At 41.9% G+C, this 14,834-nt stretch overlaps 1 protein-coding gene across 1 annotated transcript in view; it reads left to right on the forward strand.

Moving 5' to 3' along the window:
• The first annotated feature begins 1,580 nt into the window (after positions 1–1,580).
• The window catches only part of coro2ba (coronin, actin binding protein, 2Ba), a 42,308-nt gene continuing 29,054 nt past the window's right edge, over positions 1,581–14,834 (forward strand). The window contains exon 1 of the mRNA XM_031848418.1: positions 1,581–2,045. Within this exon, the coding sequence (XP_031704278.1) occupies positions 2,031–2,045 (15 nt within the window). The 5' untranslated portion in view covers positions 1,581–2,030. The remainder of the gene's footprint in view (positions 2,046–14,834) is intronic.

Consider the following 14,834-nt stretch of genomic DNA (forward strand, 5'->3'; position numbering starts at 1 on the left):
ATGTAATTGAGATGTTAAATTAACAGTGAAAACTCATCATAGCTTAATTTAACACCAGTATTCCTAATTACACTTCATGTTTACTTCTCCTGATCTTTACCTCCTATAACAAGGTCGATAGGGCATCTCAATAAATAAACATGTTATATTATATTATATTATATAAGTGTTATTTACTGGTTTTTGTCATGTTGGAATAAATGTTAAATATTGAACTGCAAAGTAGTAATGCGTGTTTGATACTTTAATTTTTTTGCGTTAAATCATACTGGGATGTTTGCTGAAACTGATAGGATGGCCCTACCTAGAACATTTTCCACCAGCCGCCACTGTTTTCTCATATAGATTGTGAGGACCCCCACCCATGCACACATACACAGGAAATGCTATTGTTCTTGACAGGAAATGCTGAGAGAGGAGCCTCAAATGACACTCCTAAAGACTGAGATTGGAGAGCGAAGTTACCACCAAGTGACAATATGGGTAGGTGGGATAAAAACCACAGTCTGACAGAAAACCATAATGCTCAGCCTGCAGTGGATAACTGCGATCATGTCATTCAGTATGGATCTGTCTTAGTGTATTTTACTCCTGCACATGCAGACACTTACAGTACACACGCACGTGTGCAGATGTACAAAACAAAGCCAGTATTGTGGGTTGCAGCCACTAGAGAAGAGTTTCACACAACTATGGGAAGTTATGCCATGGTAACTGAGTTGGAATCTTGGCTGTCTCTAGCCTCCCTCTATTTTACACAATTAGTACGACAAAGATGTGTTACTCTTTGAGTGTGGCTGGGTGCCTTTGTGCTTCTATACTCGTGTCCTTTCTCCTTGTGGGCTTAATAAATTAATTTGGATTGAAGACTTAAATCAATATTTGTATTTAAGATTAGAAGGTAAAGAGTCAGGACACACTGTACTGTTTGCATTTGCATGATATTTCATGATCCATCACAATCAGGCAAATGTGCTGAATCAAATCAAACTGGTTCATTGCAGTTGATTGTGTTCCACTCAGATACAACTCATGTGTGCAATATAGAAGCTTTAACAACAGATGTAGGTTCAAATTTCACTGAAGGCATTGATTTAAACAGCAGAATGTTGTAGAATTAAATCCCAATTGTAATATTACAATTTGATTCCACTGAACATCAAAAAATAATATTGAATGGTTGCCCTTCAGGGTTGGATTAAAGGATGCATGCAGGGATTGGGTGAAGGGTAAGGAGATAAACATAGTCAAAGAGTGTCCTCATAAGTACAGCTTTACAACTTTTAACGTGTGTGTATTCTTTTCTGTGTCCCTATTTATGTGCCTAGTTCTCTAAAAAAATTTCACTTATAGAAATAACTAGATTCAGTGTAGTCTGGACTCCAAAAATCTAAAATGTTCTTGTCCCCTCCCATCAATGCCTCTGTCACTCTCACACACACACACACACACACATTTATACACACCAGATGACGTGCAGCTAGCTCCGTGCCAAGTAGCAGACTGCGACACGGCGTCCAACTCCCTCCCTCCCTCCCTCTCTCTCTTTCTGCAGTCCTCTCCTCTCCTGTCCCAGGCAGCACTGCTCCCGCCTCTTCCTGCAGCGCTGCCTGACTGCTCATCAATAAGCTGTATTAGCCCATCACTAATCATATTGCGAGAGACGGGAGAGGGAGAGAGCAGGGCAGCTAGACTTTGTGTGCATCGTCAGTGTGTGTGTGTGTGTGTGTGTGTGTATGTGTGTGTGCAGCTGGTGAGGGAGGGGTGTATCCTAGCGGGGAGCTTTTCCCTGTTGTAGTAACCAACCGCACACCGGCTGCCAGCCATTACTTCACTGCAGCAGCAATCGGCCCTTTTCGTACTTAGTGAGCCAGACACACTAACCTGTCTGTCCCCTCCTCTTTTCACTCTCCCTCTCTCTGCATATTCAGCAGAGCTGCCCTCCTCTCCTCCTCATCACTCTGCCACTCCTGCGGTATTGCTCTTTGCTTGAAGGGGACACTGGCCTGCTCCTCACCCACTGATTCTGCATGACTGTCACAAAGGTAAGACCGCTTTGGATGGGGTGCAACTTTCAGGTTGTCACCAATGATTTGGTCTCAGCGTTGGATTTTTACTGTGAAGGTTATTTAAGGTGTTATTCGTGTGTGTGTGTGTGCGTGTGTGTGTGTGTGTGTGTGTGTTTCAGTGGAGAAGATGAGTTTTTTTGAGTAGGCTTTGGAGTCGCCTGAGGATGTATGTTAATGTGTGTTCCTATTAGAAAAGCGGTCCAGTTCTGATGAGACCAGAATCAACTTCTGTCATTACACTCAGTAATCTGCAGCCTATTACAGGCCGGCAATATTTCATTCTGGGTTTGAGGAAGTTTTTGTTTTACAGTATCTGTGTAGGAGCTATTTGACGACAACTGTTTCTTTTAGGTGCTGTGATTTTGTATACGACCTCCTTTCAAGCTCAGTTCTCATACTGCATGTCCAGGATTGTTGAGAGATGTAGTTGGTTTGATTGTTTTCGGTATTTTCTTCATTTCTCTCAACATAAGAGCTGCTATGCAGGTCGGATGTTTTGTTTGCTAGCAGCTGCAGTGAGTAAAGTGTATCGCCTAAAGCCTGAGGGTGGCTTTGACAAATAGTGATTTGTAATACTAATTAACAGAAAGATTACCATTATGATATGCAAATTCGGTCTGGCACTGGATTTCTAAGTACTTTTTAGTATTTTGTCAGTGTCGGTGTGCTTCAGTAATTTTTGTGGCATTTTCTTGATTCACTGTGGCTTGGATTGTACCTCTTGCATGATGGGGACTCAGCCCCCATTAAGGGAAGTAAAGCAGGTTCCCACAAGGCAAAGTAAGTGTTGTTGTTAGTAATGTGGTTCAGATTGTGCTTAGTCTTATGAAAGCAGATATAAGTCAATGAAGTGTCCTCTCAAGTGACAACAACAAATATGTGTGTGTGTTTTAGCAGTCTCAAGCTGATCTGAAAGTAGGTGTGTCAGCCTGTTAAGTGTGTATTGGTATTTGCAGTCTGTGCTTAACTCTGCAGCAGCCGCTTAAATCCTCTTAATCAATTAACAGAGAGGGAGAGACGACAAAGAGAGACAGAGAAACCAGAAGAGACACAGAGAGAGGAAATTAGCACACCTACTCCCATGTAGAGAATTAACCTGGACCAAAATAGATGACCTATACTGCAGACACAGGACAATGGCCTATTTACTCACACTTACGGTCACACACCTGCAAGTTCCACACAAACGTTCTGTTAATACAGCACAGTTTGTATTTCCAGCCTGCATTAGAAATTCACAGATGATCGCTTCCCAAGTACAATTTTGTGTGTGTGTGTGTGTGTGTGTGTATGAAAGAGATTGTGTGGGAGGTGTGTGCGCCGCTGCGTAGGTGGACGTTCCCCACTACGAGAACTGCAAGAGGAAAAGGTCAGGTGCTTGTGTGTTGGCACTGAGCCAAACTTGACTCTGACTGTAGACAAGGCCAAAGGCATTGCAGAGAATTTTAATGAATACACACAGATTTTTTTTTGGTCTTTGCCTGCATATTGATGTCATACCTGCAATTATGGAATGGAAATGAGGTGATGAGGAGGAGGCGTGAAGGGGAAAAAAAATTGCAGTAGTATCTAAAAGATAATGGGTGTGTGGCAGCAGAGAGAGAGAGAGAGAGAGAGAGAGAGAGAGAGAGAGAGAGAGAGAATCTAGGGAGCTGTTTCATGGCTTTGCCTGCCAACAGCAGAGAAGTCACCTTGGGAGGGAAACAGGACAAGAGCTTCTGTGCTGACGGGGCTAAACAGCCTTCTACCCCTCAGCACACAGATACACACTGACAATAGTCTGGAGACACACTCCATGCAGTGCCTGCTTAATATCAGATCAAGATTTGTGTGGTCTGGCCTGACCTCTTAGCATTACAATATGGATTTACTAGGATCTGCAACTGAGGGCCCGCAACCAATGCCAGTATCAGAACAAAACTGAAAATTGTAAATTAAATCTGTTCTAATGATCATAACAACGTTGCAGAGCGGTGGTCCTTTAGATGTTGGTTTAGTCTGTTGTGTTCCCGTCGTAAAATATTTTTACGAGTTTTTCCAATGTAACTGTTCTGAATGTCTGTTTGCTCTGTTTCTGGAGAATACGTATTCTTACCGTGCACCATGATCCATCTGTATTTACACATTTATGAAGATACTGAAGCTAGTTATTTGTGTATTGGTTATTGTTCATCCCTAAACAATCATTCTTCCAGAGCAGACGTACTGACGTGCAAACATCCCCAGCTTTGTTATCACAGTGGTGGTGAATGTAAACCTGATGGACATATGCTGATGGTAGAAGTGGCCAGTAGTTGTTTCAAACTGTGGTTCCTAAAGTGCAAGCCATCTTCGAATAGATCGAAACAGAAGAAAAAAAAACAATACATATGAAAATCCTCACATTAAAAACTGTCTAATAAGCAGTTATCCCACAGTTAATGACGTCTCAACTCACAGTTGCGTCACAGAGCAAGCAATGGAAAGATTTAAGCTCAAATTAATCCCTCTAACAAAACTAAATTCACACTGAACACTCATTTTGACGGCTATCCATCATTATCCATTCACTGTGGTATTGCAGGTTCCCATCTTCATATATGTGAGGTCTGGCTGGTTTACATGTAAACAGGACAAGTGACTGACCTGCAGGTTGTGCTCCCTCTCCCTACATAAATCAGAGACTGTGCACAAAACAGGCTCATATGCCCCATTAACATGGCTGCTGCTCTATTTTTGTATTTTTTACTTTGAGGAAATGAAATAACATTTTAGCATATTCAATTGTATTATTTTTTTGTATTATAGATTCAATTAAATATTTGGCAATCTGCAGATCACCAGTTTACTTTTATTTTGAGGGATTAACCAATTATTTGATTCAATATTGATTCAATATGATACCTAAAATTGTTGAAATGATAAGCAAACATATTTCCTTTTGAAGGGGTGTCGTGGTCTAAAAAAGTTTGGGAACCTCCGGTGTAAGATATTGAGAGTCCCAAATGACATTGAGATGTACAGTGTATGTATTCATTATTCACTGCTGCAGACAGAGAGAGAAACTACCGTTCACTTCTCTGACATAATGCGGACTGTGAAAATAGGTCAGTGCCTGTTTAAATCCGTGGCCTTTGCTTTCAAACATTACAAGCCTTACTGGACTGATTCCTCTGTGAGACAGGAGCCTAAGCTCTTTATCTTTTTGACATAGACACTTCAGTCTATTGGCAAACATGTCTTTGGGCCTGGAGGTTTATGTTACCTAATATCACAATACCTCAGATTGAACATCATAATATGGTTGGTAAAAAACATGAGGGGGATGCTCCCCTAAATGATGTCATATTATACTGCCGGTTTATGATCAGATCTCTGTGTGTAACTTAGTGCTGGGACGAGGACTTTTACCACTGCTGAAGGGTTCCTAAGGATGATGCAATACTGTTTATGAATCACAATACAAAGTACTGCAAAGTACAAATAATGTTTTTAGAAATGTTTTTGCCTTTTGTATTTCAAACTAAATCCTGCAGACTGTCCAACTTGCAAAAGTGAATGTATTTGTGACGTTTCAGGGCAAATTGTTTGTAACAATGACAAACCATCTTAATTGGGGAGTGGCTGCAACTGTGCAATTAATCACACATTTCATAAATCACGTGCAATAAGAAGGCATAAATACCAAACATTAATTGACTATATGAAAATCACAAAAATCCTTTGGCTGTGGCGTGAAGATAAGTAGAATATTGAATGAAAGTAAAAATAATTCAATGTTTTTCTCGAGTGAGATGCTTCGTGCTGCATACAACATGCTGCTTTCAGCAGGTGTAGCAGAAAACTGCCAGCACATCAGGGCACAGCAAGGGATTATCATCACTATATCTGGACGCTCTGTTCTCATTTGCTTTGTGATTGCGTGGATGTCTGTGTGTGAGCGCGGGTGGGTGGCAAACACAGTATGTGTAGGTGGGTGGATAACTTCCATTACTGCTAAAACGGTACAGAGTATCAGAGATCTTGTAACAAATCGGCAAAAGGACAAACCTGCTGTCTTTCGACCTGAGACTGTGTGACTGTGTCTACGTCCTCAAGGCTGTTCGACTCCATCTCAAAGTAGCTCAATGAAACCCTGCAGCTCACAGCTGCTCCCTTACATAAGATGAGAAAGTGGGTAGAACAAACCCAGACAGTAAAACTACTCAGCCTTCAGTCGGATCAATATAAGACCACTTGTGTCCTCCAGCGACACAGGGGGCAACAGAGGCTAGCTCGTAGCAGTGATCGTTGCCCTGAGTTACCTTCCCGTCAGTTTTGGTTTGGGCTCAGTCCACAGGGCTCAAGGGAGAGGCATAATGGCCTCAGCGGGATTTCCCTGTGCAACACACATGACCTCTCGAGAAGGCTGAGGTCACTCGACCCTCCGTCTGCCAGAGAAGCTGGGAAATGAAAGCACAGAAGGACTGAACCCCGTTTCATATTCAGACCAGTTTCTGAGCATCCAGGAAGCTATTTAACCATGCCATAAAGCATAACAGCAAGCTGCTGGCATAGAAAAAGTTGAACAGACTATTTGGACTGTTCTGTTGAATACCCCTTTGATTAGAAAGCTGTGATTTGCACGGCAACCCCGAAAATGGTCCAGTTGTTTTTGGTTGGATACCACAGAAAGAGCAGTGTGCCAGGGCTGGGGAGGGGGCTGGGGAGAGGGACAGAGGGACGCTGAGGGAGGAGGGGAGGGTCCGAGATGAGGAGGGGGAGGACCGGCTTTTGAAGTACCCCTTTTTGTTCCTTTAGACACCAGCAAAAAATGCTCCCCAGCTGACACTAAAGGGAGTCCGTGTGGTGAGAAATGATGGTCTGTTCCCAGAGGACGTCCCCACACACATTTTAGAGGACCCTTTATGACTATATTCATTTTCTGGTTTACAATTCTAACCTTAACCATCTGCACTGAGTCCTTAACCTCGCCCTAATCCCATTTTAACTTTAACCCTCAAAATAAAAAGCCTGTTCCTCAAATAAGATTTTGCAAATGCTTTTACCCAATTAGGACCCCCCCCCCCCCCCCGGAATGAACGCACTAAAAGACTTGATTTGGACCGATGAAGACCTGCTACTGTTTTTATCAAAACTCCCCATACTCCTGCTCCTCTACGCATGTTTTTTGAGGTTTGCTCTTTTGCACATTTTAAAGCCCAGCGCTGTAAATGTGCTCTCTCTGCTCAAGTGTCTTGATTCTGTAGGTCTAAAACTCTCACAAAGACAAAAGCTTTATGTTCAACCATACTGACGTGAATTCTATATAATTCAAAGTAGCATTCCAGCTGTGTTAAGTGTGTTTGCAATTACATATCTGCAAACACCCCAATTATGAAGGAGGCCCACTCTGCTCCGATGTCAGGCGCACACATGCGGTTGGAAAGACGTCTGAAAGCCATTTTCGGAGTGTTTATGGTACGGCTTCTGCTGTCAACTGTAAGGCTGTTGAGACTCTCGTAGCATAAAACGATTCAAGATACGTTTCAAGATACGAAAGCTCTGACCTAATGTGCTTTTATAATGATTTTATTTGTCCAATCAATATAGAAAATAAACATTTGCTGTAGAAAAGCGGGTGCACGTTGACGCACACTAATCCAAGCACATCCACACTCAAGCTGCCTTAAATTCTTTACTCGGGGCACCTCGCCCACCATAGATCTTAAGTGAGTCTGATTTAGACCACTGGCCATTTGTCAAGCTTACTGTTTACCTGCACGCTCTCTCACACACACCGACACACAGGCACATTAAGCTGAGAGCTAAATCGCCAACCTAGCAACCCAAAACCTGCTATTCCTGGAGCAGGAAAAATACACAACAGTTTAGCAGATTAAGACTTCTAAATCCAGAATTAGGCTTTTTGGTTTCTTATATTCACTCTAAATGGAGCAGATAAAATAATTAACACGGACAAGAGCAAGTTGTGTGTGTGTGTGAGGAGGTGGGGGTGGGGGGGAAGACAAAAAGTGTGAGAAAAAGGAGGAAGGTTGTGAGAACGCCACAGAGAAGCATTCACCACAGGAAGGCATTCAGATCTCATGAGCTCATTGCCTGTCAGAGAGCTTCCTATGCCCTTCTCAACGTCTGTAAAAACCGTACTTTTCAAAATCAGTGTGAAAAGCATGTTTCCAAAAGAGTTGGGAAACTCTTCCTTCCTTGTGTCACTGCATAGCATAAATCATTCCTCCACTGTAAATGCAAACACACAGTCCAGACTCTCACATAATAGGTGACTTTCTCACCAAAGTATAGGACTTGAATTCATTGCGAAAAGTGCACATCAGGGGAAAGCTTTGTTGTGGCTTTTGTTGGATAGAAGTGTTCATTTTTGGATTCCCCTTTTGGGAGGTCGCTGAAATGAAAGAGGAGGCAATAATGTGAAATTATTTATGAATATCCTCCAGCGGAAATAAAGATCCAGGGGAGAGTGACCATTTCCAGCCTCCCCTTTCCCCTCCAGCTGAGATTAGGTGCACATCCCATGGAATGTGTGTGTGTGTGTGCGTGTGTGTGTGTGTGTGTGTGTGTGTGTGTGTGTGGCTGTGTATTACTCATGTTGTGGGGACATAAATCTGTTAATATAGTCATACTGTGGGGACTCGCCTCACTTTTGGGGACAAAATGCACGTCCCCATGATGTAAATCACTACATTTGAAGGTGAAGACTTGGTTTAATGTTAGGCTTAGGTTAAGCTTTGCCTCAGTCTCCAGGAAATGAATGTAAGTCAATGTAATGTCCTCTAACGCGATGGAAACTCAACTCTGTGTGTGTGTGTGTGCGTGTGTGTGTGTGTGTGTGTAGTCTGTACAATCAGGACACATACAATGTGCTTCCTGTTTGTGGGCCCAGGGCCAAGGCAGTAAGTGCACTGAGCCAGGTGGATGTGTGTATGATTGTGTGTATAAGAGGATGTGTGGTTAAAAGCATTGTGTAGACTGATGCTTGGTGCTTACACATAGTCAAAGTTGATGGACTCCCCAATTTTCAATGTTAAGATGCCAGCCAAATACTCTGCCCAGAGGATTCATTCGTGTTTTTGTTGCTGCTGTTTAGAATCTTCCTGATGCAAATATAACAAATAAATGCACCGCTGTTGTTTTGTTTCATTTTGTCATGTTTTCTTGTGTAGCATAAATGGAGTAACTGCATTTCATTGAGCAACCCAGTTTTGCAGAATGACAATAAATGATCCTTGAATTCTTGAAGGTGCTCATAGTCTGGTATTCAGACTTGAGTGTGAGTAACATGAGGTAAATACTTTATTCCAAAGAACTTTCAGTTTCAGCTTCGGTGTCTTCAAGAATTTTTACAGAAATTGAATTTGCATTTTTCTCTCCCTCATTTATAGTAAGATTTAATACGAGTTGAACTGAATTGCTTAGATGTTTTGCAGAGTTGATCACTCTCCTAGATGGACCCTTTCTCATGTTTATCCTTTCTTTCTTTTTCTTTTTCTCAATCTCCAATTTGTTCTTTTTGTCTTGTAAATGTCCTTTTTATGTTGAGCAATCTGTCTGTCTTCGTCTATATCTGTCTTTCCCTCCTAAAACTCTTGTGGCCTTAACAACAGAGTTGAAGCGACACAAGAGGCTCTCTTGTCAGATAGTCTGAATACCAGAAACGTGACTAGCTAATCTGCCAAACATGTCGGTTTGACTGTCTGACTGCTCATGCTTCTTTGTATTATTATCAGACTGGCGTGCTGATGTTGCCGTGTTCCCAGATCTCAGAAATTACTTGAGTACAAATTTATTGTAACCGATAGAAATAATGTCCATAAGACTCATGTTATATTAAAATGGAATCATCCCCAGAAACCAACCGTCCCCTTTAACTGTTAAAATGACTCAATATACGGAGCTCTTGTAGTTTAAATTGTTCCGTTCGGTGAACAACAGAGGCACTGAGAAAGGAATGCACTCTGTATTTATTTTGAGTGTAGCCGGTGAAGCTGCAGTGGTCAATACATGTCAACTATGCAGGCCATTGCAGCGCCACTGCAGTGAGAACCAGGGTGGTCCGCTTTCTCACTGGAACAGTAGCTGCCTGGTTGGGAGACTTGATGAAGTGTCGTGGAATCTACATACGTAATTTTATCCCACAATCACATTGCCAGGCATGAGGCTGACAATAGCGACGTTGTATACTGTGCTGCGTTTTCATTTCTTGCTTGCTTGTGCAATGTCAGCTCGCATTTGAGATGTGTTAATGGTGCCGACGCCGAATGTTTTGTGAGTTGTTTATTTCTCACACGTGGTCAGGTGATGAACTGTGATGTCTTGCTGGTAAAGCACGGGTTCGAAACATGAGACATATCACATTTGAACATGCAGACTATGATTTTATCTTCGTGCAGATTATACTGGAGGTAGAACTGTATTCTGCACTGACTGAAACAATCGAGAGCTGAGTGCACACAAGAGAGCAATGAGTGGGGAGTGGGGCAACGAGTGAGAGCACATCCATGAAGGATGATACCACCACCCACTCTCTCTCTCTCTCTCTCTCTCACACCCACAAACACACAGACATCCTCATAGGAGTTCATCAAGGTCATATTCAGCTCTGTATTTCGCCTATGGGCACTGATAGCAGTTTAAATATAGATATCAGTCTTTCCTTTCCTCATGTGCTATCTTTCTTACTACATGTCTCTACTCTTCCCTCTCCTGTTGTATGTAACATATTTCTTATAACCCTTCTCTGTTCTAAGATCTGTTTCAATGCTGCTAAAATTGAGATACACAGCCTCTAATAAAGGCTACAGTAGATGCTGAAAGTGTCCGTTCCGGGCGACAGATAAAGCCTGGCGTGTCAGCAGTTTGATGAAATGACTTTGGCCGAACCAATCAGGCTCGTTTGGGATCAGTTGACGTTTGGGGAGATCAGACGCCAGGTGGTGCACAGGAACGCTATTGTTGCTGCAGAAACCTGGGTTCAGCTCAGAGGTCCTCCAGGGTCTCTTCATTTCTGTGTCGGCAGTGTCCATAGAGCGCTCTTCCTGCTAGTGACTCCTAGTGGTTGGTCAGGGTGTATTGCGGAGTGAATGGGTTCTGGGGTGGATAGCGTGAACAGAACAGCTGTGGTGAGCTGGCAGGTGAAAAAAGAAGCGCCAAGAGTCATTTCGTCGACTTTCTACACCCACCTCAGACTAGTAGTTAGTGGAGGAAAAGACAAAATAATTATCTTAGATCAAACATTCTACACACTGATTTGTTGAGTATGTAGTTTGAAAGGTACTTTATATTTGCAGACCGTTGTGTAGGCAGTGACATGTCTCTGCATCACTGGGTTTCATTTACACTCATTGCACAGAGCTGTTATCCAATTCTTCCTTCAGAGTTTTTGCCGCATACTTTTTTATGAGAAATGTCAAATGTCAGTCCGTCGTTATTTTTGGAGAATCTGTTCTTAATGTGTGGAATTCCATTGCCGTCACTATGGTAACACAGTGGGCATGCCTGTCTGTCGAAAGAGAAACAGACGAGAGACAAAGAGCCTTTACAACGTTAGAATTCATGCTTCTCCATTCATGTCAAACTTTAACTGTATTCTCTGCTGCTTGTGGAACTGTTTTGTCAATACTATTCATAGAGCTTTTACTACATTGTTTCATGGCATTAATGAAACATATTGATAAATTGCCTATTTATGTAGAATTCTATAAACAAAAGATGAATTAACATGCTTGAGGCTACTTTGCAAGGACATAGTCCTGCACCTGCACATTTCTTTCTCGAGAAAGCTAATTCAACCTGCTTTCTTATTTAGTTTGACGTTATAAAAACAAAAAGAGAGAGAGAGAGAGAGAGAGAGAGAGAGTTGACTCTACATGGCTCTCAACATGGTGATGGCTGCGCCGGCTGTAAGCAGCAAATGATGCTAACAGCACGAACAGTGTAAACAACGGCAAAGCTGCTGACAGAGCAAACAGTGTGTACCTGAGGGGGACCTGGCGGGTGGGTGCTATACGCTTCCGTGATGACGATCGGGACTATTTTAATGCTCTGAATTCCAAATTTTTATAAATCTTGAATTGAATTTGTGTTAGGAAGATTGAAACACTTTGCATTAAAGGACAACAAATCCCAGTGCTGAGGGAAATCCTGCGGACACCACATTATTATATGTAGACCTACTGTCTGCGTTTCTCAGTGTGTTATTGTTTACTGGACGGGTTCACCAGCTGAGAGTCAGCTGCGTCTGCATTCCAGCCCTTTGCTTCTTCACCGTGGGTGGCGACTGCAGCTGAGAGGGTTTGCTGGGTCGCTGCTGATGTGCCAAGGTCATTTATTTATACAGAGGGTTCGTGGAAAGAGATGAAGTAGAAAGATTTGTATGCTATATTTTCTTAAATTCACTGAAAAACGTACCTAATGGCCAGTAAAACAACTGTTTTATTAATGTTGGGTTTTGATGATAATTGGGTAAGGTTATCCAACTAAATGTTGGTTTAGGAAAGGATGTAATCACGGTTGCAAATGAAAAAAATAAGCAGCATTAAACTATATTTTTGTCATTAATGTTCAACATAACGACTCCTTTTCACGTAAAAGTGTTGTTAGTGCTGCCGATCCCACTGAGAGTTGACGGCTCAGCCTGAGCTCTTTGCAGTTTTCAGCTCGTTGTTTTGATTTGACGTGTGAAGAAAAGCCAAAGATTTATGACGCCACAGAGACACAGATATTGTTTTCTCATGAGTTGTATGACCAAATCAGGAAAACATACACTCCAATGAGCGCATGTTGCTCTTTTTCTGCTGCATGTATAAGCATGCAGTTATGTGCTAACACATCATTTGTAAGACAACATCTCCCACACAATTGTAGACACAATTGTGAACATATGAGGCAAAATTATGTTGACGGCCTAAAAGATCTTCCACTTACATTAATGTGGTGCTGTTTACCTTTTGCTGTATTTTAGTTATTTTCCTGCAAGTCTATCCATTCCATGTGTCAGCCTGGCAATGCTAAAAGACATTATTCTCCATAGTCGGGGGGGAAAAGCTGTTGTGGTTTCGAGTGGAAAGGTGCTGAGGATAGCAGCAAAGAAAAGCCTGCAAAAATACAGCAGGTCGCCGTGTCGTGGAAAGATAGAATGAGAAGCTTTAATGTTAATCTTCATTCTAAGTCTGCAAATACATCTGATCCAACCCCACCGTACCACACAGCCCTCGTCCTCCTGCTGCTCCAGAGAAATGCAATGAATTTGCTCGGTGAAGTTGGCATCCCTCGATTATTAACCTTATTCCACTGTAGAACTGTAACTGGAAACATTTTTATAACAAGGGAGCCACTGTGTCTTCACATCAATGAAACCACAGAAAGGTCATTTGGATGAAACAACCAGGAGAGACAGCATGAAACCGATGGGAGGCCTAACTACTGCATGGACAGGCCTGCCTGGGATCTGAACTCATTTTCCAAAAAATGAATTGGTTGTCAAGCCACCTATTTGACTTTTTTGCAGCCTGTGCAGAAGTCTAGGAGTTGCTCGTTAGGTTATTTGGTTGTAAGTTGTGCTGTATAATGATGACTTTAATAAGTAACGTCATTTACTGCAGTGCAGAACCCATATGAGTGTTTATGATGTTAAGAAGAAAAGAGTGTCATGTATTTATATACGTACATTGGTTCGTTTTAATTTTAACAATAACGCAACCAACAATAAGTGGTTTGCGTGTATGAGAGAACTTCATATCTAAATAGATTAACTTTGCTTGTGAGCAGTACCCGCATACATGTTACACTCTTTTACACATTTTAAGAGGATCTGTCTCTGATTTCTGACATGTTTTTCCTCATGCCGCTGCTAATCAGTTATGGTAAGATAAGATAGAACTGTATTCATACAAACGGAAATTGTTGTGCAGCAGTTGCAGTAGAAAGTAGGAAAGTGCAAATATGGAATATCATATTACTGCAAAATACTAAATTCTCATATTCACACAAAATACGTCTTAGGACAACCTCGTCATACACATCAGCTCTAAATATATGTAATAACTGTGTACTCTGATTTGCAACATCACTGATCTGTTTTACAAGATTACTGGCTAGTCCAACTAAAACCACTGTAATACACACAAAAAAATGGGATACACAGAGAGGAGGGTAGGTAAAGATTAAACCGTAAGCTAAAGTATTACTCTGGAAGTGAGCAGATCTAGCAGGGAGTAGACGGTGCCAATAAAGAATCCCTCGTGGAATAACGGCCAAAATTAAATATTAGTCCACAGAGGATAGTGAAATGAGGTCTTGTGTATTACAGCTGCCTTTTTTAACTGGGACACATGGGTCTGCTGTACTGTAGAAGTCCAATTGACAGGCTGGCAATAAACAGATCAATGCAACAGACAGGAAAGATGTGCATGAGTGACCATTGATTGATATCCAACTCATCCTGCCATGCGAGAGGCCTGCATGCTCTTATATAAACTTTCCAATAAATGGAACAAAATATAATAAGCATATGGAGGCATATGGATGTAGAATGACAGCAGCATTAGTACTGCAGTCCTGTGGTTAGATTTCTCGGGGTGATCTCATCAACAGAGTGGCTCCTCTGAAATAGGTCAAATTCACAACACATTAACCTTCACCCACATATGGGAATACTGTCATTTCAAATGTTGCTTAACAAGCTCACGTGTGCAAAAGTGATTACTGCTGCCTGTTTCTCTTTCCCTTCTGTGTGTGTGTGTGTGTGTGTGTGTGTGTGTGTGTGTGTGTGTG

The sequence above is a fragment of the Anarrhichthys ocellatus genome, unplaced genomic scaffold (genome assembly GCF_004355925.1).
Source record: "Anarrhichthys ocellatus isolate YVR2014 unplaced genomic scaffold, GSC_Weel_1.0 scaffold8, whole genome shotgun sequence".
Classification (NCBI taxonomy): Eukaryota; Metazoa; Chordata; class Actinopteri; order Perciformes; family Anarhichadidae; genus Anarrhichthys; species Anarrhichthys ocellatus.